General features: G+C 41.9%; 1 protein-coding gene across 1 annotated transcript; it reads right to left on the reverse strand.

Moving 5' to 3' along the window:
• Nucleotides 1-4899: 4899 nt before the first annotated feature.
• Nucleotides 4900-15993, reverse strand: LOC109893436 (phenylalanine--tRNA ligase alpha subunit-like). Its single transcript, XM_020486663.2, has 13 exons — nt 15795-15993; nt 11956-12093; nt 11648-11746; nt 11407-11525; nt 10456-10548; nt 9746-9874; nt 9510-9625; nt 9216-9300; nt 8588-8687; nt 8279-8447; nt 7579-7656; nt 7300-7414; nt 4900-6005 (listed from the first exon to the last, which is right to left on the reverse strand). The coding sequence occupies exons 1-13, from the start codon at nt 15939-15941 to the stop codon at nt 5900-5902; spliced, it is 1494 nt and encodes a 497-aa protein (XP_020342252.1). The 5' UTR covers nt 15942-15993; the 3' UTR covers nt 4900-5899.
• Nucleotides 15994-24465: the final 8472 nt, after the last annotated feature.

The raw sequence follows: 24465 nt of genomic DNA on the forward strand, positions 1-24465 counted from the left end.
CAAACATTGGAAATGTGTATTTGGCTGGGTCATATACACAGTGATTTGTCCTGGCAGGCGCTCAGCGGTAATTTAACCCATGCAGTGTCCTTTCAGTTCCATTCCGAGTAAAGCAGATTCAATCCGGACTATGGAAGATCCGTGTTATAGCGCGCTTGACATTTAAAAGATAACTTCCAGTTCAGCCGAAATATGCAGCGTTCACCTTGAATGTCGTCTCTGCGAACGCAGAAACATTTCCTTTCAAAGGTGCATTGCCGAAAGAATTGATCGTATTGAATCTCGGCCTAACATCCTTTATATCTCAACATACCATAGCCTACTAGGTGTGTCTGATGTGCATTCTTTCATTTATTTAGAGGTTTCTATGTGAAAGAAGTGATTCGCAAACTGGAATCCACCCCCAACATCTCTCAAAACATATCTGCACAGATAGTCTACAGGCACGCAGAAAGGGGGGGGGGGGGGTATATTGGTCCGCTAAAACACGACTAGTAAAGGCCCAGTGCACTACTTCTGTGAAAAATAACGAAAGCAGGTGGCATGTGCATTCACACGTACATGAAGTATACACAACTTGAGAAGAGGTCCGCATTCTGTTGCAATATGTAGATATATTGGGCCAACAGAACAAAACGTTGTCAAATTTCAGGAGATAATCTCTGGAGGTATTCCAGTGGCTCTAGCAGTTTAAATCCATCAGGAAATGAAGGACATGGGGTGGTCAGATAAAGGCTTGTCTCATAGAGGGAATAAAACCTCTAATCTCTTCAGATTCTGCTTCTTTGCATGTCTACTGCTGCTTTGAAATGGGGAATTATGAAACAGATAAATACCATACATGCCCAAGCCTGCTCTCTACCTAAGGAAATAGAAGTCAGTCACTGAACATGAACCAGTGAAGCTCCTATTTTGGTAGAAATGATTCGTAGCGTAATAATAATAATACATTTATTTGATAGGGACAGTCTATATTGACACATTGAGGCCATGAACTGTATGCTCATTTCCAGTTAGGATTTGGCTCATGAGGTTGCGTTTCAAAATCTGCTAACAATTAGCGCTTACAAATACAAATACAAATATAGTCTATGGTGGGAAAGCATTAAAGGCCAAAAGGCTTTTTCATTTATGTGCCCTGAATTATTCCCGGCGGAGAAGTATATTCCCTCTAAAATAATCGAGTGGAGATGAACAACTACATGTTTTAAAGATGAAAGTAGGTTTATATTGAACAGGACATGTCTACAATATTTCATAAACAACATGGATTAAACAAATTCGTCCACTACATGCGATCGTGTGTCGATTAACTATATCCTGTAAAGGTTCTAATTGGCATGATCTTCACGCCATGAGTCCTTAGTACATTTAAGGAGACATCATTTCTTGGTAATGTAAATCCATCACCTATAGAATTAAGGGGACATTATCAACTACATCTAGCTGATACAGGTTGGCTGTTTAAGTGGAGGCTGGATAAAGTTTATCCCTTGAGTGATGAACAGTGGGCGGTCTAGGAATAGAACTGTTTACTACCGCGTGAAAATTGGTTGGGTTCATTACAGAACCAAGGACAGAGACAGAGGGATGACAAAGAAGCGCGTCAAAGGAAAACTCCAGGGGGACTGACTTATGAACATGGAAATTAATTTCAGATAGACATTCAAAAGTTATCTCCCAATTAGTGACCTTTAAAAGCAAAGACAGTTTCATCAAAACAGCGGTCGTCCAAAATCAAGGTAAGCAGCTAACGCTTGTACTGTCAAAATGTTATTGAAATCGTTTTGAAGTAATATCTCCATAAATGAAACTATATTTGGTGGAGATATTAACATATATACATGTTTCATGCTTTTCAATCCCCTTTAGGATCATTCGAACTGAGACATCAAAGAAGTTGAGACTTGAGTGTTGCACGGATACAAGAATCACCACCAATCAAGTCCTTGTCTTGGTGTTGTGGGGGGGGGGGTGCCTCATCTCCGGACATCAGCGCGTTTATCATCATCAGAGCTATATCGTTTAGGATACTTTTCCATAATGAATGCTCTCAATTTCACCAGTTTTAATTTCAATGATGAGGCACATGCTTCCCCACTAGTCTACAAATTCGACGTACTAGTCGGGACGGAAGACCCGCTGTACAAGGAATATAAGCCGGCAGTCCGGGACCTCATTCCGTTGCCAAAGGCAGTTGTCTACCTGCTGATTGCAGCACTGGTAGTGGTAGGAGTCGCCTATGCTATAGTTGGACATCTGATCAAGGACCTGGCCCTTGATATAACAGGTATGAACTTAAAATGTTCGAAAATCAGGTGGAAATATAACTAATCTATGTCGTTGTTAGGCTGATCCATAGCAATGTATAAGTGTACCAAATAACTTGTGTCAAATAGGCATAAGCCTAAGCTTTTCTATGCAAAATGGCAACATAACTAGCTAACACAGGGATGATCAGGGGCACTAGTCCTGAAGCAAATGTACTTATCTCCAGTGTCCCCTCTGTTTACCCCTTTCATCAGAATGTCTTCTTGGCCCCACTGACGAGGACCTAGAGAAGAACATAAATCCGGAGTGCTTCATTGCCAGACACCCCCCCATAGTCCTGACCCACAATGCTTTCCACGTGTGGGACACAGATGATGTGGGCTTCCCCATACCCCTGGATGAGAGCCCCCCGGGCAGCCCTTTGCTGTTTCCTACAATCCCCTACATCCCCTTCTTCCCCACCCATGGCACCGGCAACAACAGCCCTGCTGCCCTGGCCATAGACAGCAGCCCCTGGCCTGGGTACTCTAACTCCCTCCCCAGCGAGATCTGAAAGGAGCCAGCACCAACTCCCTCCAGCCCTGTGGTCACTGGTTGATTCTGATTACACCAAGCACGTCACAGGACTCAACAGACCTACTTAAGGTTATTAACAAGACAACTAAATGGGTTGAAATGTTAACACCACACAGCAACCAAAGCTTGACAAGGAGTTTTTGAAGACAACTTTCATGCTGGTGCTATACAGTATCATCCTGTACTGACACATAGAATTGTCTACTGCAGGGTTTCTTAATTAAACTATGGGTTGGGACCTTGAGTGGGCCCTGGGTATGTGAAAGGAGGGTCACGAGTTATGAGGATACATCTACAATCACACACTATTTATTCTTAATTTGGGTCATGGGAGGACGATCAATTTCTCATTTGCGTCTCGAGCTGAAAAAGTTTAAGAACCCCTGGTCTACTGAATGGACCCTGTGCAGGACAGGGGTTAATCAATGGCTATTGCCATGAGATGATGATTTAAAGATGTGCAACACATTCAAAATGACCCAGACTGATCCCATGGAAAAGGATTTGCCACGTTTCATCCCAAACCTATAACCATCAGCTGCCTACACCAGCCCCCGTTCTTAAATAACATTTAAATACTGCTTCAGTATCCATCAAAACATGGAGACTTGGGGGCCTCTAAAAACTGCTATTCCTCTGTAATATAAATGTTGCTTCATTTCAAGATCAAAGTCAAATGATCAAAGGGAAATAATGAGACCTATAGGGTAAAGGCTAAACAAGGGAACTGATTATTGCTAAATCTTAACTAAGCTACTTTAAATAAAACTTTCAGCAAGTCCCTCAGGACTTGGTAGATCATGTTTTGATGAACTCCTAAATTTATTAATCATTGACTTGACGAAATGTCAGATTTTCTGATCAATGCAAAGCATTGCATTCATGGTGATATATGTGGAACTGTGTGCAAAATGACTCCCAGATGTGGCTTTGGAGTTGAAATGAGAGTATGAGGGTGAACACGATTAAGGATCAGCTAATAGGTTTGTCCACTGGGTTGTGCCAACTGAGGAATTTGACTTTACTGTCTGTATCTTCAGAACATGAAAAGGGACTACAATTATACAGTACCACATCAAAGCTGAGATGTTCAATGAAGTAGTAAATATTTGTACCAAGTTCAAACTAAATGGCTATTACATCGGTTGTTATTATTGATTTGGGTATGTAGTGTAACTTTTGCAAGTTAGAAACTAAAAAAATGATATGATGCAGCGGAACACACAGGATCAGATTGCACAGGATAAAAATATATATTTAAATTGAAATTTGCATATAAAACTGGATACAAATACCTATGAAGCATTTTTCTTTCCCAGTGCTTGTGAAGATAGTTAGGATAGTTAGTACCTGGTAGGATAAAACTGCATCCAGAAGTATGTTCCAACTATAATTAGAGGTTCTACAGAGAAACTTGGTTGATCTGTTCTGTCTATATATTGTTTTGTTCTGGGGAACCCTTAGCTTGGACTCCCAGACTCCGGTTTAAAATGTTATTTCCAGACGTTGAAGGATTAGCTGAACAGAAAGACTTAAGGAGTTCCTGCATTTGATTAAGTAAACAACCTTTAATCCTGTCTGTCCATTATTGCAGCAGACACAGGATTTCCCAGTATTGGCAGAGCACGCAACATCGGAACATCATTCTCTTTGTCACAAACTTTCAACAGCATCTATTATGTGCCCTCAAGTCAGCCTCAATAGCATGCACGGTTTTTTAAAGACTCCCGAATTCAGCTCCATGTAAGCGTCTAAAGACAGCACAGGATGCTCAGGCAGACTTGCATGTACCACGACGTCGCTGTGCCAGGTTCATTCAGGAGAAGCTATTCCAGTGAAGTGATTACACATGGCTGAAGTACAACTTCAATATTGCTCCTCAGGATACTGATTTGCATTACAACGTAGTCTCAGTGATTCAGACTACGGAAGACTTAACTAATACATAACAGAAGAGTGTAGAACATCTCTTCGCAACAGCAAATTTATTCAGAATCTTGCAAGGATTGGGGATGAACTAGGCTACCAGCAAAAAACATGCCTAAAACAAACTAACAGGAATAGACTTGACTCTTTATTTAGTACCATATTAAGTTATTTTAGGTTACACTTACAACCAAAGTGCTCTAATGTGTTAATTATCTCCTGTGCGCACACAGAGCTAAAAATCTACCCTGTGTACGATGACATGAGACTTAGAGGCGATGAAGGTGATTTGTAATTCCACCTTCACTGGAATGACACAAATAACTCCTAAATCCTCTGGGTTAAACCTTGGCACACATCATTCAACATGCCAATCCACGTTACGCACCAGCCACAAGATTGAGGAAAACAAGAATGTTCTTCTGACAGGTTTAAAACCGGACCTGGCACAGCCAGAATAGAATAACAAAAGCTCAGTATTACCAATGGTAATTACATTAGACTTGACGACGTAAATCGTGCTCCTTTCAAACATCTTTATTTAACTATTTCTAATTTGTCTCATGAACTGAGTGGACACAGCACAGAGTTGGTTGGTTTTGTATGGAAGGCTAAAGGGTTTCAAAATAGCATCTTTACTGTACAAGCATTTCATTACATAGGAGCTCAAAGGTAGCCGCTGTGCAGCATTCTAACGTTTAAATTAAAAAAGACTCACTGGTGAAGTTCCTTATGCTCTGATGTAGTGCACACATCAGCAGAGAACACAGTACTAGCACTACCTACCCCTCAGCACATGCATAGATACTGATTAGGACCAATGATGAGTTATAACTGTTTCATAAATTAAGTTTAAAATATAATATGTGTATCACTTTCTAAACAGCAGCAATAATCCAGCTAGAATCCCAGACAAGCTATAAGGAGAAAAGTAAGTCCTCTTCCCCACCCTCTCAAACAGACAGATCTGTCTCTCTGGCAGTCTCTGGCCAGGGTAGATTAAGGGTTCGTGGGATTGTTCAATGTTCATATGGTTACTAATGAGCAAAGGGGTCCTGATGACACAGGCCTTGGATGGGATGTGTATGGTAATGTGAGCCTGTCCAAGTGGAAGCCTGAACAGAATCTAAGAGTCCAGTCGACACACAGGGCTGTCGTAGACCATCTGTAGGTTGACCTTGTGTCCCACCAGCTCACGGATGTTGTTGATGCCATACTTGATCATGGTGGGCCTGAAGGAGACAGAGAAGGGCAGAGGAAAGAGTGTCAGGAAGATGACATAGTACATTATAAGGAGAGATGGAAGACAGCAAAGAGAGAGGACAAACAGGTGATAGAGACAAAGGTCTGTATTGACAGAGGGGATGGAGGAGAGCGATTACACAGAGTAGATGATATGGTCCTTCCCAGCTCACTGACTATATCCATTAGCAGTGATTGTTCTCATAGATGCAAGTCCTCAGTGTCACCAGGGTTCAAGCACCCGTAGTACAGCACAAATATATCTAAATGGTCAATTCTGACCTGCATCTGAGGAAACCATTATTCTAGGCTCATTAGGCGATATGGTGTTTTATGCTCATTGCTCAGATATAACAATCCAGAAGTAAACATGTCGACATGTGGGCCAACAGACTGGTGTTGTGTGCTGGAAGCATGGCTGCACATCTGGGGACATGACCACACTACTGTCCACCATTAATCCCTCTATGGGAAATCACACTGGGATTACAGGCATAACATTGTATATTTTCACATTTTGGACACATTTTCCTATTGAAATCCCATGTCCCATTCAAGTACACTAACAGTTAAGACTGTGCATCTGGTTATGAGAGGGTTAAGGTCAGGGTAAGGGATATGGATATGGAGCTGATGTGAGTCAATTCCAGTGACATAGCTGGCCCAAGAGTGGGCCATCAGAACAGGCTCAATTCTACAAGGTGTCGAAAGCATTCCACAGGGATGCTGGCCCAAGTTGACTTCAATGCTTTCCACAGTTGAGTCAAGATGGCTGGATGTCCTTTGGGTGGTGGACCATTCTTGATACACACAGGAAACTGTTGACCATGAAAAAAAAACAGCAGCGTTACTGTTCTTGACACACTCAAACCGGTGCGCCTAGCACCTATCACCATACCCCGTTTAAGGCACTTAAATATTTTGTCTTGCCCATTCACCCTCTGAATGTCCATGTCGCAATTGCCTCAAGGCTTCAAAATCCTTTAACTTGTCTCCTTGAAGTGGATTTAACAAGTGACATCAATAAGGGATCATAGCTTTCACCTGGATTCACACAGTTTGTCTGTCATGGAAAGAGCAGGTGTTCCCAATGTTTTAGACTACATATCGTATCGGCACCTAAGTATGGTGATATCGTATCGTGAGGTCCCTGGCAATTCCCAGGCAGAAGGGGTTGTGTATTGTAGATCTTGTATTAGACAAATGTTGGTCAGTCAATTCCATTACATCACCAGGATCAGTTGTAGTTGAAGAGGATAATGTGTTTCTTTGTCATTGACTCACCTCTCCAGAGACAGCCCCCAGGCGATGACCGTCACCCCCTCAGGGAGCCCCATAGGCAGCAGCATCTCTGGCCTGAACATCCCAGAGTTCCCCACCTCCACCCACTTCTTCAGCCCTGGAGAGAGCAGGAATGGACCATTTAAGATGGATTCCGTGTGGATAGGACTGCGTTGTCTATGGGCTTTTGGGTTTGAGTGAGACAAAAGCCCAAAGCCTATACACACATATCACACAAACATGAGACATTTCAGGGTTTGAGGATATTCACAATAACTGTACCTTCATGATAGCTGAACACTTCCATGCTCGGCTCGGTGTATGGATTGTAGGCCGGTTTAAAGCGTAATTTGGTGATTCCTGGAGAAAATTGAAAATATATTTACTTTCTCAGAAATACTATATCTGACAGGAGAAACAAGCTCATGTTATACTACAGGCATTAAGATGCATTAGAAGCCACATCAGTACGGACAACTGAACCCACTGTAAAAAAAAAAATAAGAAAAGAGAACGAGGTACTGGAAGCAGGGTGGGGGTCAATTCCTATTTCATTTGAAATTCCAATTCAATTCTTGAATTCCCTCATTCATGAGATTGTACATTGAATTACATTCAAATTTTTTAAGTTATGGAATTGTAAAAACATTTCATCTTTGGAATTGGATTTCAATATTTTTACATTTCCCAGTTAATGGAATTAATGCATATAGTATAAAACATTTACTGTAGGATTTGTTTTTAATCATTTCAACCTGTATTCCGATATTTCCAGTATAGCTAGGCTGTCTGAACAGTGACATGATCAGCCTGAAAGCCTGAAGAAATGTAATTTCTAATTGGACTTTGTGGAATTGTTGGGGATAATATTGAATTATCTCTGAATTCAAAGACTGACCTTTGAATTTGAATTGAATTACATTTCATGGGAGAGAATTGAATGAGTGGAATTGACCCCAACCCTGACTGGTAGAGCCCTCACCTAGTTTATTGAAAAACTGATGAAGGATGCCCATGAGGTCACCCAGGGTAAGGCCAAAGTCAGCCACCACTCCCTCAATCTGGTGAAACTCTGCCAAGTGGGTGGCATCCAGAGTTTCATTACGGAATACTCTGTCGATGGAGAAGTACTTGACAGGGGTGAACTTTTCCTGGTAGAAAGAAACATTTGAAATGGTTACAGAGGAGTTGCTCAATTGCTGCACAGTTAGAATGTAACATCATGCAATTGATTTCTAATTAATTTGAGTAAATACTAAGACAGCATGAACCAATGTAGATAGTGGGTTACCTGCTGAGCGAGTTTATACAGCATGCGAGCGCTGACTGCTGTGGTGTGAGTACGGAGGATGTTCTTCTGAGCCTCCTCAATCTTCCAGTCATACTTGTACCTGTCAAAGACAGACATCGTTAAAAATAGAACATGTTGGGTCTCCCGAGCGGCGCAGTGGTCTAAGGCACTAGAGATCCTGGTTCGAGTCCAGGCTCTGTTGCAGCCGGCCACGACCGGGAGACCCATGGGGTGGCGCACAATTAGGGTTAGAAGAGGGTTTGGCCGGCAGGGATGTTCTTGTCCCATCACGCACTAGCGACTCCTGTGGCGGGCCGGGCACAATGCACACTGACACGGTCGCCAGGTGTAGTGTTTCATCCGACACATTGGTGTGGCTGGCTTCCGGATTAAGTGGGCATTGTGTCAAGAATCAGTGCAGCTTGGTTGTGTTTCGGAGGACCCATGGCTCTCGACCTTCACCTCTCCTGAGTCTGTACGGGAGTTGCAGCGATGGGATACCACAGAATTGGGGAGAAAGGGGTTCATATTTTAATTTAATTATTAAAATAAAATAAAACATGGTTGTGGTCATGGTGAGTGTGTGTAAATCCATGCATATGCATTTGTGGGGAAGATTAGCTCTCACCCCTGTGATCCAAAGCCTCCCTCTGAATGGACCTTCCTCACTCTCTCCAGGTAGTCCTGGGGAAACTCATGGGCCTGAGCTGGGTCTGAGACATATAATAATAGGAGGGGCCACAGTTACCAGTAAGTTAAATGGAAATAATACTGATGGTACATGATGAGTTATATCTAATGGAAATCTAGAGTCTGTTTTAGCTAGGGAAATCAGATTTCCTTTCAGCGCATCATCAATAATGCACCATTTGATCTTATCTGGGCATCAAGTCCAGACACACAGAGACACTCAGTCGCTCACCAGACAGGAAGAAGGTGTCGTGTTGGTCCCTGGCTGGGTGCTGCTGGGGCTGAAACAGGGAGTCAAAGTTCCAGAAGGAGCTCTCAATGAAGTTGTTGGTGGGCATCTCAGTGAAGCTGAAGGAGACAGGAGGAGTGAGTACACACAGGTCTTAGAACTTAGTCTTACCATACATTAGTTATATAGGGTATAGTGATGGTGTCCTGCAAGGGCAGAATAGAGGATAGGCGACTGACCCCATCTCCAGGAAGATCTGTCTGAACTGCGTGCGGACCTTCATGAGCGGATGCAGGTGGCCACAGTCTAGGGCCACACCCATGGCCTCAAAGTTATAAGGCTTGAACTTCTTCTCCTTCCAGCTCCCACTGTCACAGACCAGAGATAGGTCAATTTGGAGGAGAACATATAATATGTTCTAGAGAACATCAAATGAATTTGTGTATATGGCCAAACACAAGCAAAGTCTGTGTGCAGATAAAACATGGAGGCAAATAAACAAAAACACTCATTTCCTTTCTGGGACACCTGAATACAGTTCTGTGCCAAATCCCCTCGTGATATTGCAGACCAAGTGCATATTCATTCATCTATTTTGGACTACGAGAACCAACAAATTGTTTCAGACAATCACATGAAAACCAGGCTTGGTCAAGAGATCACCTGCATTTTGAGAGAGACTGCAGTTTCCAGGTAAAGACCAAACTTATTGGATCATGCGCGGTACCTAATGAAAACACTGCCAATTTGACTACAACATTCAGTGATATGAATAGAAATGACACAGACATCACTGTGAGAGAATGAACCACTTAATACATTTGCCTTAGGACAGGGTCCTCAGCAGCAGCATGCAGGTTAGAGATACAGAATGAGGAATCCCTCATCCATCTTATCAATCATAGAGCGACCATGTCAAAGTTGACAGTTAAAGCAGAGCAGGATTCACCTAGCGATCATCTCTGTGGTGAGCTCTGTCTCCTGCTTGGTGATGGTGGTGCTGAAACAGCTGCCCTTTGTGATCCAATAGGACTTGACCGTCCTAATATTCAAAGAAATAAACACAATCATTCTCATTCAAACTGCATAAATGTGGTCATTTGAAAGTGTTATATCACATGAGTCACAAAGGCCACAAGAGGTGTCATCTTGGGGAACATTGGAGATTGGGAACATGTGGTGGTGAGTGCCTGGGACACTATTTAGCAAATAGGAAGTAGACAATTAACAATCTGTTGCTAAATGCGTCTAAACTCTGGACGCGTGGAACGTCACAGGGTTGAGTTCTCATACTGCTGTTCATTTATGATATTAAAACCGAACAAAGCCTGGGGCTGGAAGCATGCCATTTACGGCAGACAGAGAAGGGAACAATGGCCTGAGCTAGCGACGGAGCCAACAGTCTCACCAGGTACAGTATTAACCTCACCACTGGGATCCTGACTGACTGGACCCAGAAAAAGTACTTGTGGTCCTTTAGCTGGTGCATTCATTTAGTAATAATGTATATAAACACAATGTTAGGGTATTCATATCATTGGGTGAACTAGACATCTCGACTCAGACAAGGCGACAACATTGACTCACATCTGATCTGTGAATATTATGTAACTATGATATGACATAATTTATATTCTAATCCAAACCTGCATTTCTCAGCTGTTATTCAACTAAACACTTAAGGGTCAACAAGTCAGAGAACATCATCAGCATGAGACTATGCTGAGGCTAGTTGTGACTGGGGCATCCTGAACATGCCTGGATGCCAGATGATTGAACACTGTTGTACTGCTGAATGGCATATATTGCCATCTACTGGTAGATATCAGTTAGGCATATATTTAACATTTCACAAACATTTTCACAGTAGTCAAATATTATCAACCGGTCTGATTCTTACACTTCAGAGAGCAGTTTGCGTTTCTTCAGCTCATTCTTCTCCTTCTCCTCCAGTTCAGACGCCTGGCCTTTCTGTACCAGGAGCAACTTGTCCCTCACCAAGTCTTCTAAGCGCTCCACCTGGGTACACACACACACACACGAAATTGATGCTTGTGTGTCATACTTATTTTCTCCATTATAAAAGCAACACTCACACTCAATCACAAAGCACACCAAGTCAGATGTGAAGATAAACTCACAGTCTTGAAGATCCTGGGGCCGCCCTCGTGGCCCTTGTCCAGACGGATCCACTTGTTGGACATGGCCTTGCTGAAACCCACCTTCCCAAAGGCTAGTTTCTACACAGAAATAGAGACAAAACTATCTGTAAACACTGCCCCAATGCTCCAAGTAGGGAGCATATACTGTATATTGCTATGACCCAAAATCACAATGTAAAGACCAACTTTAATTAAATTCTTTATTTTTCAGCCAGATGTTTTTCATCCAAATAAACATAACATTACGGTACATATTATTTGTCCAGGCACCCTGCAGGTCCTCTCACCATGAGCTGACTCTGAGGCATCCCTTCCTCTGGGATGGAGCTAACGACTCTGGCCTCGTGGCTGCCCTGCTCGGCTATCTCACAGCCTTCCCCAGTCAGCTCCCAGTGCTTTGAGGAACGCTGCTCAGCGGAGATCACCTGTGCAGGAAAACAAACAACCATGATCAAAATCATAATGGAGGCTTGAGGCAGAGGACCACCAATTTGGTTATCTTCTCAAGGTCTGATTGGTGTACACATCATGAATTAGCTATCACTGCACATTATACGTTTACCATGGGCTCATTTTTAGATCCAGTGACAATAACAGCTCCCAATTTATTGACTCGGTCTAATTTCTCAAAGTTGACTTTATGGTATTTCGTATTTTATTAGGATCCCCATTAGCTGTTGCAAAAGCAGCAATTACTCTTCCTGGGGTCAACACAAAACATGAAACATAATACAGAATGACATTATACAGAATATCAATAGACAAGAAAATAACTACATACATTTTTTTTAAAGGCACACGTAGCCTACATATCAACACATACACACAAACTATCTAGGTCAAATAGGGGAGAGGCATTGCTTTATCTGTTTTTTGAAACCAGGTTTGCTGTTTATTTGAGAAATGAGATGGAAGTTCCATGCAATAAGGGCTCTATATAATACTATACGCTTTCTTGAATTTGTTCTGGATTTGGGGACTGTGAAGTGACCCCTGGTGGCAAGTCTGTGATACAAGTGTGCGTGACAGAGCTGTGTGTAAATTGACTATGCAAACAATTTGGGATTTTCAACACATTCATGTTTTTATAAAAATAAGTGATGCAGTCAGTCTCTCCTCAACTCTTAGCCAAGAGAGACTGGCATGCATAGTATTTATCTCTGATTACAATTAAGAGCCAAACGTGCCACTATGTTCTGGGCCAAATGCAGCATAACTTGGCCTTTCCTTGCTGCACTGGACCACACAACTGGACAATAATCAAGATTAGACTAAACTAAAGCCTGCAGAACTTGCTTTTTGGAGTGTGGTGTCAAAAAAGCAGAGCATCTCTTTATTACGTCTAGACTTCTTCCCATCTTTACAACCATTGAATGGATTAATTAGGGCCGATTTCAAGTTCATAACAATCGGAAATCGGTATTTTTGGACACCGTCTTTTTTTTTTTTACACCTTTATTTAACTAGGCAAGTCAGTTAAGAACACATTCTTATTTTCAATGAAGGCCTAGGAACAGTGGGTTAACTGCCTTGTTCAGGGGCAGAACAACAGATTTTTACCTCGTCAGCTCGGGGATTCAATCTTGCAACCTTACGGTTAACTAGTCCAACACTCTAACCACCTGCCTCAAGAGAAGCCTGCCTGTTATGTGAATGCAGTAAGAAGCCAAGGTAAGTTGCTAGCTAGCATTAAACTTATCTTATAAAAAACAATCAATCAACCAATCATAATCACTATTTATAACTACACATGGTTGATGATATTACTAGTTTATCTAGCATGTCCTGCGTTGCATATAATCGATGCGGTGCGCATTCGGAAAAAAGGACTGTCGTTGTACCTAACCATAAACATCAATACCTTTCATAAAATCAATACACAGAAGTATATATTTTTAAACCTGCATATTTAGCTAAAAGAAATCCAGGTTAGCATGCAATATTAACCAGGTGAAATTGTGTCACTTCTCTTGCGTTCATTGCACGTAGAGTCAGGGTATATGCAACAGTTTGGGCCGCCTGGCTCATTGCGAATTAATTTGCCAGATTTTTACATAATTATGACATAACATTGAAGGTTGTGCAATGTAACAGGAATATTTAGACTTTTGGATGCCACACGTTAGATAAAATACGGAACGGTTCCGTATTTCAGAAAGAATAAACATTTTGTTTTCGAGAAGATAGTTTCCGGATTCGACCATATTAATGACCTAAGGCTCATATTTCTGTGTGTTATTATGTTATAATTAAGTCTATGACTTGATATAGCAGTCTGACTGAGCGATGGTAGGTACCAGCAGGCTCATAAGCATTCATTCAAACAGGACTTTTGTGCGTTTTGCAAGCAGCTCTTTGCAATGCTTCAAGCATTGCTCTGTTTATGACTTCAAGCCTATCAACTCCCAAGATTAGGCTGGTGTAACTGATGTGAAATGGCTAGCTAGTTAGCAGGGTGCGTTACTAATAGCATTTCAAACGTCACTCGCTCTGAGACTTGGAGTAGTTGTTCCCCTTGCTCTGCATGGGTAACGCTGCTTCGAGGGTGGCTGTTGTCGCTGTGTTCCTGGTTCGAGCCCAGGTAGGAGCGATGAGAGGGATGGAAGCTAATCTGTTACACTGGCAATAATAAAGTGCCTATAAGAACATCCAATAGTCAAAGGTATATGAAATACAAATCGTATAGAGAGAAATAGTCCTATAATAACTACAACCTAAAACTTCTTACCTGGGAATATTGAAGACTCATGTTAAAAGGAACCACTAGCTTTCATATGTTCTCATGTTCTGAGCAAGGAACTTAAACGTTAGCTTTCTTACATGACACATATTGCATTTACTTTCTTCTCCAACACTTTGTTTTTGCACTATTTAAACCAAATTGAACATGTTTCATTATTTATTTGAAGCTAAATTGATTTTATTGATGTATTAAGTTAAAATAAGTGTTCATTCAGTATTGTTGTAATTGTCATTATTACAAATACATTTTTTTTTTATTATTATTATTATTTTTTTTTAAATAGGCCCATTAATCGGTAGCGGCTTTTTTTTGTCCTCCAATAATCGGTATCGGTGTTGAAAGATCATAATCGGTCGGCCTCTAATTGAATCTATATGTTTTGACCATGCCAGTTCACAATCTAAGGTAACACCAAGTAATTTAGTCTCCTTAACATGTTCAAAAGCCACACCATTCATTACCAGATTCAGCTGAGGTCTAGCACTTACGGAATGATTTGTACCAAATACAATGCTCTTAGTTTAAGAGATGTTCAGGACCAGTTTATTACTGGCCACCCATTCCAAAACAGACTGCAACTCTTTGTTAAGGGCTCCAGTGACTTCATTAGCTGTGGTTGCTGATGTGTATATGATTGAATCATCAGCATACATGGACACACATGCTTTGTTTAATGCCAGTGGCAGGTCATTGGCAAAAATAGAAAAGAGAGGGCCTGGAGAGCTGTACACCACACTTACATGTTTGACATTAGAGAAGCTTCCATTAATTACCATCCTGTACAAGTAGTAGCCAGCTAGGTGTATCAAACGTTGGTAGATTGCCTTAATGACGATTCAATAAAAGCTAATATTGAAAATGTCTCAGTTTTTAGTCAAGTTCGCTGATTAGCAGTGCAGCTGAACATTCAGTCTGAACAGTCACCATTGCCTTGGATTGTAGTCCACATTGCATTGTACATTGCATTGTTGGATTGTTCTGTGTGTCTTCACAGGGTTGCAAGTCTGTAGTAGCATTGTCACTGTATTCAATAAGAGTAGCTAAATTATGTAGTTATTCATGGTCTACAATTATTTAGTCTTCACAATAGAAGGTTGCTAACTAGCTGGCTAACATGATCCCGTTTACGTCCCTATTGCATCACTTTCCTATCCAATCGCCCATCATCATATAATGAACAGAAAAATGCTATAAGTACACGCTTGACGCCCAAAACTATATTTAATTACATAATTTATTAAAATTAGGTTAGGGTTAAGGTAATGGTCAGTTTTAGGTTTTTCCTAGTCGGTTTAAGCATCAGCTGTGTCCTTAAGTTCTCCGCCGAATGAACAAAGTGGACGGTCGCTTAACTTCCGCTTCAACACGGGCAGGTAAACTCACATCACCAAGTGCCTGTAGGCTCTTCACAGCCCCGACGATAGCTTGGTGGTCCACACCAAGACTGGTTGCAACATCCTGACTGTCGAGACCACCGTCCACCTTTTCCACCCGCTGAAGAAGCGTTTCTACAAGACCAGTGTCAGCCATGCTTGTCACAGCGAAGCCGAAAAGAGACCGGTAGTGAGCTCAGTATTGTATATGTCGAAAGTACTGGAATACAAGAGCCCGTATTTTTGAAATACCGTAAACTCCTCAGAATAAGCGAAAATTAATACCTGAATTTACATCTTGAGAATTTAAAAAAATCCACTACACACTTGATTTATCCCTTGCATTGCATGCAATGTACTGACAGTGACTGAATTGCGACTGAGGATGAGAATGGATATAGTTGAATGACTGAACTGATATATCTTGGAAATATTGTGCTTGTTGTAGGTAGGTGAAGTTTAAATGGATGTAAGATCAACAGTTGCAATTCTGTTTTTCTGAATGGCAATCAACACCAGGATTGTCGCACGAAAGGGGACTATGACGTGTTTGCCTATAACTGGAACGAATATTTCAATAGAAATATAATACAATTTTACTTTACACAAAAGCAAATTACTACACATATTCTTTGTTGAGAGATTCAAAAAAGACTAATGGAAACAGACACGGAAATCCAGATGGATAGCTGTACCAAATATAAAATAATGTAAATGTCAATTGTTGGTCCCGTGTTTCATGAGCTGGAATTAAAGTTCCCAGAAATGTTCCATACAGAGAAAAAGCTTATTTCGCTCAAATTTTGTTACACAAACTTGTTTACATCCCTGTTAGTGAGCATTTTTCCTTTGCCAAGCTAATCCATTTACCTGACAGGTGTGGCATATCAAGAAGCTGATTAAAATGCATGATCATTACACAGGTGCACCTTGTGCTGGGACAATGATAGGCCACTCTAAGATGTGCAATTTTGTCACACAACATTTATTTATTTCACCTTTATTTAACCAGGTAGGCAAGTTGAGAACAAGTTCTCATTTACAATTGCGACCTGGCCGATGTCTCAACTTTTGCAATTGGCTTGCCGAGAGCAGGAATGTCCACCAGAGCTGTTAACAGGATGTTCATTTCTCTACCATAAGCCGCCTCCGTCATTTTGGAAAATTTGGCAGTACGTCCAAACGGCCACACAACTGCAGCCCAACACCTCCGGCTTCTTCACCTGCGGGATTGTCTGAGCCCAGCCACCCGGACAGCTGATGAAACTGTGGATTTGCGTGACTGATAAGGTAAGCTCATCAGGTAAGCACATCTACGTACTCATCATCCTCAACAGGGTCTTGACCTGACTGCAGTTTGGTGTCGTAACTGACTTCAGTGGGCAAATGCTGACCTTCGATGGCCAACTGGCTCTTCACGGATGAATCCCAGTTTCAACTGTACCGGGCAGATAGCAGATAGCGTCATGTGGGCATTCAGTTTGCTGATGTCAACGTTGTGAACAGAGTGCCCCATGGTGGCGGTGGGGCTATAATATGGGCAGGCATAAGCTATGTACAATGAACACAATTGATGGCAATTTGAATGCAAAGAGACATTGTGGTGAGATCCTGAGGCCCATTTTCGTGCCATTCATCTTCCACCTTCACCTAATGTGTCAGCATGATATTGCACAGCTCCATGTTGCAAGAATCTGTACATAATTCCTGGAAGCTAAAAATGTCCCAGTTCTTCATGGCCTGCACACTCACCAGACACTTTTTCCCATTGAACATGTTTTGGATGCTCTGTATCGACGTGTAAGACAGCATGTTCCAGTTCCCACCAATATCCAGTAATTTCACACAGCCATTCAAAAGGAGTGGGACAACATTCCACAGGCCTGATCAACTCTATGCAAAGGAGATGTGTCATGCTGCATGAGCCAAATGCTGGTCACAGCAGATACTGAATAGTTTTCTAATCCACGCCCCTACTTTTTCTTTTGTTGGCATCTGTGACCAACAGATGCATATCTTTATTCTCAGTCATGTGAAATCCATAGATTTAGGGCCTAATAAATGTATTTCAATTGTCTGATTTCCTTATATGAACTGTAACTCAGTAAAATCTTTGAAATGGTTGCATGTTGCGTTTATATTTTTGTTCAGTGTATATTTGGCTCAATTGCCTGTAATACACCTATGCAGAAAGAAAGCTGTGCGTTCATCACTCAAAGCAGTATATACAGTGCAGGTCCTGAGCCCTCTGGAGCAGGTTTTCATCAAAGCTCTCTCTGTACTTTGCTCCATTCATCTTTGCCTCGTTTCTGACTAGTCTCCCAGTCCCTGCCGTAGAAAAACATCCCCATAGCATTATTCTGCCACCACCATGCTTCACCGTAGGGATGGTGATGGTTTCCTCCAGACGTTACGCTTGGCATTCAGGCCAAATAGTTCAATCTTAGTTTCATCAGACCAGAGAATCTTGTTTCTCATGGTCAGAGTCTTTTAGGTGCCTTTTGGCAAACTGTCATGTTCCTTACTGTAAGGCAAACTAAAGGTTCCAAATTAGAATCTTATCACAGAATAACTTTAGCATTTGAGCTACTTTGTAACTATTTAGCACATTAGCTAACCCTTCAACAATAGAAAACATTTGCGAACGCTGTTAGCTTGATGTTGACTGTGAACGTTTGCTAACGTTAGCTAACAGTTTGAAAAGGTATTCTCACGGACTCATCTCCAAGCTCATCAAAAGCAACTGCTAGTAGGGGAAGCAGTGCTTCAATAAGATGGGGACCAAAATAAATGTGAAAAATCCACAATTGCTCTAGCTGCAGCAAGTACAGCTGCTCTTCTTGCTGCATCCATATCAGTTTTTTCAATAACTAACAGAAATGGAACATTCAACCAACTCTGTTGAAAACAAACATAGTTAGCCGCGAGGGTTTGCAAACGGAAGCCTTGTTGAATGCACCTCTAGTTTTTATGGGAGAAATTATGTACATATATGGAGGAACATAAATACTGTAACACAAGAGAGAGATACACTTATAGAGTGCATTTGCCATTCTGGTAAAATACATTGTCTATTGTATAGGAGAGGAGAACAGAGGAGGCCATAGATGTATAGTCTGCTGATCTTAGACAACCACATGAAGAGAAGGCGACACATAGGCGCCTAGGACAGCTGGACATACAAAGGTCAGAGGGATATACAAAGGAGGGGGTCAGCCAAATGACCAACTGATGAATTATAGACATAGCCCACATATTTTTAGGACATGGAGATGCTGAAGGAATGACAGAGGAGACACATAGTCTGCTGATCCGAGATAAAGACACACATTGAGCTAAGTGCAGAGACAAAGCAAGCCTATAGCATAGAGGAATGTATAGTATTTTTAGTATAGCTGGACATGCTAAAAACAGAGGAGACACATAGTCTGCTGACCCTAGATAACACACAAACAGGAGAATGCATTAAGCTGAGTGCAGGGAAAAAGCAAGGGTCTTGTCATCATTATAATCTGACGGAAAGCAGATATGGGCGTTATTGGGCTGAACAAGCAGGATGCACGGATTGGGATGTAACTTCATTTGCATGTGGGATGGACTCATATGTTGTATGTGTATAAATCAGAGCGAGTGCTCTGAAAAAGTGTGTGTGTTCCGCGGACCACTCCGGCTTGCGATACTTTTTTATTAAAAGCCTATTGATTTCACAAAGTTCTTGAAAGCGTCATATTTGAACCGATTTTCCACCACATTTTCCATACCTACAGCTGAGAAGATCTTCCAAAACATGCTCAGGAAGCTAGAGCACCTGTTTGGCACTACTAAACTCCTGACTGACAAACTAAGCACAGGTGACACACACCTGCACAACACCATTACTGCGGAGATCACAGCTAAAGTTAAGAATGTATTTAAGGGTCCCAGCAGTCTCAATGTAACAGTCAGCACTACCCTCAGACTCTTATCGGAGGCTACTAGGAATAGGACTCCAACAGAAGAGGACTTGCTGGTTCACTCAGACACTATGAGGTGCAATGTCTCTCTCTTGCACATTCAGATATACAATGACACCCAAAAAAACAAAATCATAGACTTGCATGACTGGCAGCTCATTGATTGTGTTGTGAGCAAGCTAGATTTATTTTAAGGAGTCACAGTGTTGAAAACGATGGCCAACCTCTGTCTTGAACCAAGGCAGGTTTTAGAATTTGTAACTTCTGTCCATAAGAGACTGATATGTTTTTAGTGAGTCCAGATATTGGTATTAACTACGAGTTTGTCTTCAAATACTTATTCTGCAGATTTGTAGGGTGGATCTACCCTGAAGCCAAGATCACAGACCAAAGCTTTTCACTCTGTAACAAGCTGTAGTTGAACACCTGCTTACCTTGGTTCTGGGCTTCGTGTCAAGAGCTCATATGAGCAGAGCATTTGTGAGATCTGACAAAACTGTATCACCAGATTCATTGCACAAATGACAAGAAGCATGGCATACTGTACGACGATTATACAAAGTTGTTTCGCCCAGAAAATAGCCTGAAAATCGAGACCTTCATAGCAGACATAGAACAGTGTTTGGTGGTGGCAGACATGATCACCCTGGCTCACCCTAACAGTCCAGCATTTTTCCCAAGCTTCCTCTGACTCCATCGAAAGACATCAAGACTGAGCAGGTAATTCCTGATGTGGTGATGGTACCAGAGCCCGTCTCTACTCTACCATCTGTAGGTACAAACACCTAGCTGGCATCCCACCGTGGCTTCTCGAGACTGACAGTCAGTGCTGAAGCAGAAAGAGAGGGGCAGAGAGAGACATCCAGATCAGCTCAAATTGGGGTAAGCAGAGTATGCTGACCACAAATGGAAAGGCCTTTTGGTTAAGATGTAAATGGTATTAATCAAATCAAACATTTTGACATGTAATGCCATTGCTTTTCTGCTTTCAGTGGGCTGTGGCACAAACAAGTTCCACAGACAACTCTAATGAGGAATCAGTTGATAAACTATGTCTTTCCTGTTTGTATCGATACACATTTTAACACTTCATCAAGTACCCGATACGTAGATTCATCCAATCTGTTTGACACTTAATGTAATGTTATTTGTAGGAGTTGGTCGCAAACCAAAAAGCTGGATCATATGCTGCTGTCCCAGCGTTGTAAGGGCAATGAGCTGTTGTTATCCCGGTTTCTGATGAAACTGTCAGAGCATGACACTTCATCACAATTCACCACGTTCACCTCATTCAGGCTACATCTGAACAGGGTTGGGGAGTAACGGATTATATGTAATCCTTTATATGTAAGAGATTTTAAAAAAACGGTAACTGTAATCCGTTACGTAACCAGCAAAAATATTAGAATCTGATTACAGATCCTTTTTAAAAACTAGATGATTACTTCGAGGACTACTTTTAAATTCAGAAAGGATGTTTGCGAAAAAAAATATTTGGCACTTCTCTGTTTTCACAATGACATTTAAGTCAAATTTAAGTTTGTTTCACCTAAGCGAGTCTGACCACAAGTCAGAGAGGACTATGATGACACACTAAATGTGTTTAATGGATTGCGGGAAAAGAGCAGGAATTGGCTTTTGTAGGCTACAGTCCAAGCTATGTCTTCCAATGGTGTGACTGCTGTCGGCATCCAAAGATTATCCAATTTGAATAAACGCTTGGAGGTAAGGATAACAGCAGTGGTGTAGTCTAAGGGGATACAGATATCTACATAGCTCATTGATGTGAATCACACTGCTGCGCTCTCATTTATCTATTTGCGCCTTACGGATTGTGGTTGCTGTGGATTGGTGTTCACAAATTTAAGTGTATTTGAACCCAATAATGGTTGAATTCAAATGGTCAAGCTGCCTATCAATCATTGTTTTTGAAACCAGTGGACAGCCAGTGAAAAATGTGCTCTTGCAACAGCTGCATAGTGCGGATCCCAGCCTATGGAATAAAAGTGGGGCTTTTATTGCTCAATCTAATTCATGCAGATAAAATATATTTTTTAATCCATAGGCCTAACGGACACATGCTCAAACTTGCCCACTTTTGATAGGCTTAAAAGGGTTGACCAGCACAAAAACATCCTGCGGCGTACTGCATTAGCATCAAATAGCCCCGGTGATATGCAACTTTTCAGGGAAGTTAGGAACCAATATAAACAAGCAGTTAGGAAAGCTAAGGCTAGCTTTTTCACACAGAAATCCGCATCCTGTAGCACAAACTCAAAAAAGTTCTGGGACACTAAAGTCCATGGAGAATAAGAGCACCTCCTCCCAGCTGGCTGTCCCTACCCCGCTCAACTGCCCTGCACCCCCCACAGCAACTCGCCCAAGCCTCCCCCATTTCTCCTTCACCCAAATCGATATAGCTGATGTTCTGAAAGAGCTGCAAAATCTGGACCCCTACAAATCAGCCGGGCTAGACAATCTGGACCTTCTCTTTCTAAAATGATCTGCCGAAATTGTTGCAACCCCTATTACTAGCCTGTCCAAACTATTTTGTATCGTCTGTGATCCCCAAAGATTGAAAAGCTGCCGTGGTCATCTCCCTCTTCAAAGGGGGAGACACTCTAGACCCAAACTGCTACAGACCTATATCTATGCCTTTTTAAGGTCTTCGGAAACAAAGTTAACAAACAGATCACCGACCATTTCAAATCCCACCGTACATTCTCTGCTATGCAATCGGGTTTCCGAGCTGGTCATGGGTGCACCTCAGCCATGCTCAAGGTCCTAAACGATATAATAACTGCCTTCGATAAAGACAATACTGTGCAGCCGTATTCATCGACTTGGCCAAGGCTTTCGACTCTGTCAATCACCACATTCTTATCAGCAAACTCAACAGCCTTGGTTTCTCAAATGACTGCCTCGCCTGGTTCACCAACTACTTCTCTGATAAAGGTCAGTGTGTCAAATCTGAGGGCCTGTTGTCCGGACCTCTAGCAGTCTCTATGGGGTTGCCACAGGGTTCAATTCTCGGGACGACTCTTTTCTTTGTATATATCAATGATGTCGCTCTTGCTGCTGGTGATTATCTGATCCACCTCTACGCAGGCGACACCATTCTGTATACTTCTGGCACGTCTTTGGACACTGTCTTAACAAACCTCCAGACAAGCGTCAATGCCATACAGCACTCCTTCCGTGGCCTCCAACTGCTCTTAAATGCTAGTAAAACTAAATGCATGCTCTTCAACCGATCGCTGCCCGCACCTGCCCGCCCGTCCAGCATCACTACTCCTAGAATATGTGGACAACTACAAATACCTAGGTGTCTGGTTAGACTGTAAACTCTCCTTCCAGACCCACATTAAACATCTCCAATCCAAAATTAAATCTAGAATCGTCTTCCTATTTCGCAACAAAGCATCCTTCACTCATGCTGCCAAACATACCCTCGTAAAACTGACTATCCTACCGATCCTCGACGATGTCATTTACAAAATAGCCTTGAACACTCTACTCACAGTGCCATCCGTTTTGTCTCCAAAGCCCCACATACTACCCACCACTGCGACCTGTACGCTCTCGTTGGCTGGCCCTCGCTTCATACTCATCGCCAAACCCACTCGCTTCAGGTCATCAACAAATCTTTGCTAGGTAAAGCCCCGCTTTATCTCCGTTCACTGGTCACCATAGCTGCACGCGCTCCAGCAGGTATATTTCACTGGTCACCCCCAAAGCCAATTCCTACTTTGGCCGCCTTTCCTTCCAGTTCTCTGCTGCCAATGACTGGAACGAACTGCAAAAATCACTGAAGCTGGAGACTCATATCTCCCTCACTAAGCACCAGCTGCCAGAGCAGCTCACAGATCATTGTACCTGTACATAGCCCATCTGTAAATAGCCCATCCAACTACCTCATCCCCATATTGTATTTATTTTGCTCCTTTGCACCCCATTATCTCTACTTGCACATTCATCTTCTGCACATCTATCATTCCAGTGTTTAATTGCTATATCAGAATTACCTTGCCACTATGGCCTATTTTATTGTCTTATCTCCCTTATCTTACCTCATTTGCACACACTGTATATAGACTTTTTCTACTGTATTTATATCATTGATTCTTGAAGAATATAACTAAAGCTTCATGAGCCTAGTTCAACTGTCACACTCCATGAGAAACCAAAATATGCGCCTGTTTTTCTCCAGTTTGTAAACATTGTAAATCTGAACAAACACCGTATAGCCTCACATGGTTAAAACAATAATTTTGGTATCATGGATGGTCAGTCTTTGCATCAATATCGGTCTATTAATCTCAGTGGTTACATTTCTCCAGGCCCATCCCTCAGCTTTTTACCAAAACAGAGGCGGCGTCCGTATTGTTTTTCTGTGGATTTGCCCTTTAAACAGCTGCATATTATCAAGATAAAGTGTCACCAACAAAAAGGTAAACAATAGGCATATAGCAAATGCAGCATATGGCATTCATTTTCCACACGTAAATAGTACTTTTCAGTAGTGATCAATGCATGCCATTCCATGAGCTCACCATTTATTTTTCAACTCAAATCAATGAGCCCAAACAAAATCATAAACCGAGTAGGCCTGGCTAATAAATCCTTCGTTTTGGGTTATGCTCCGGTAAAACAATTTGGCTAATTTATACTTCCATATTTCCAAGTCCTATTCTTGAAGATCAATGGGTATGACCTTTATTAGAATAA

Source organism: Oncorhynchus kisutch, linkage group LG6, assembly GCF_002021735.2.
Source record: "Oncorhynchus kisutch isolate 150728-3 linkage group LG6, Okis_V2, whole genome shotgun sequence".
In the NCBI taxonomy this organism is placed as follows: domain Eukaryota; kingdom Metazoa; phylum Chordata; class Actinopteri; order Salmoniformes; family Salmonidae; genus Oncorhynchus; species Oncorhynchus kisutch.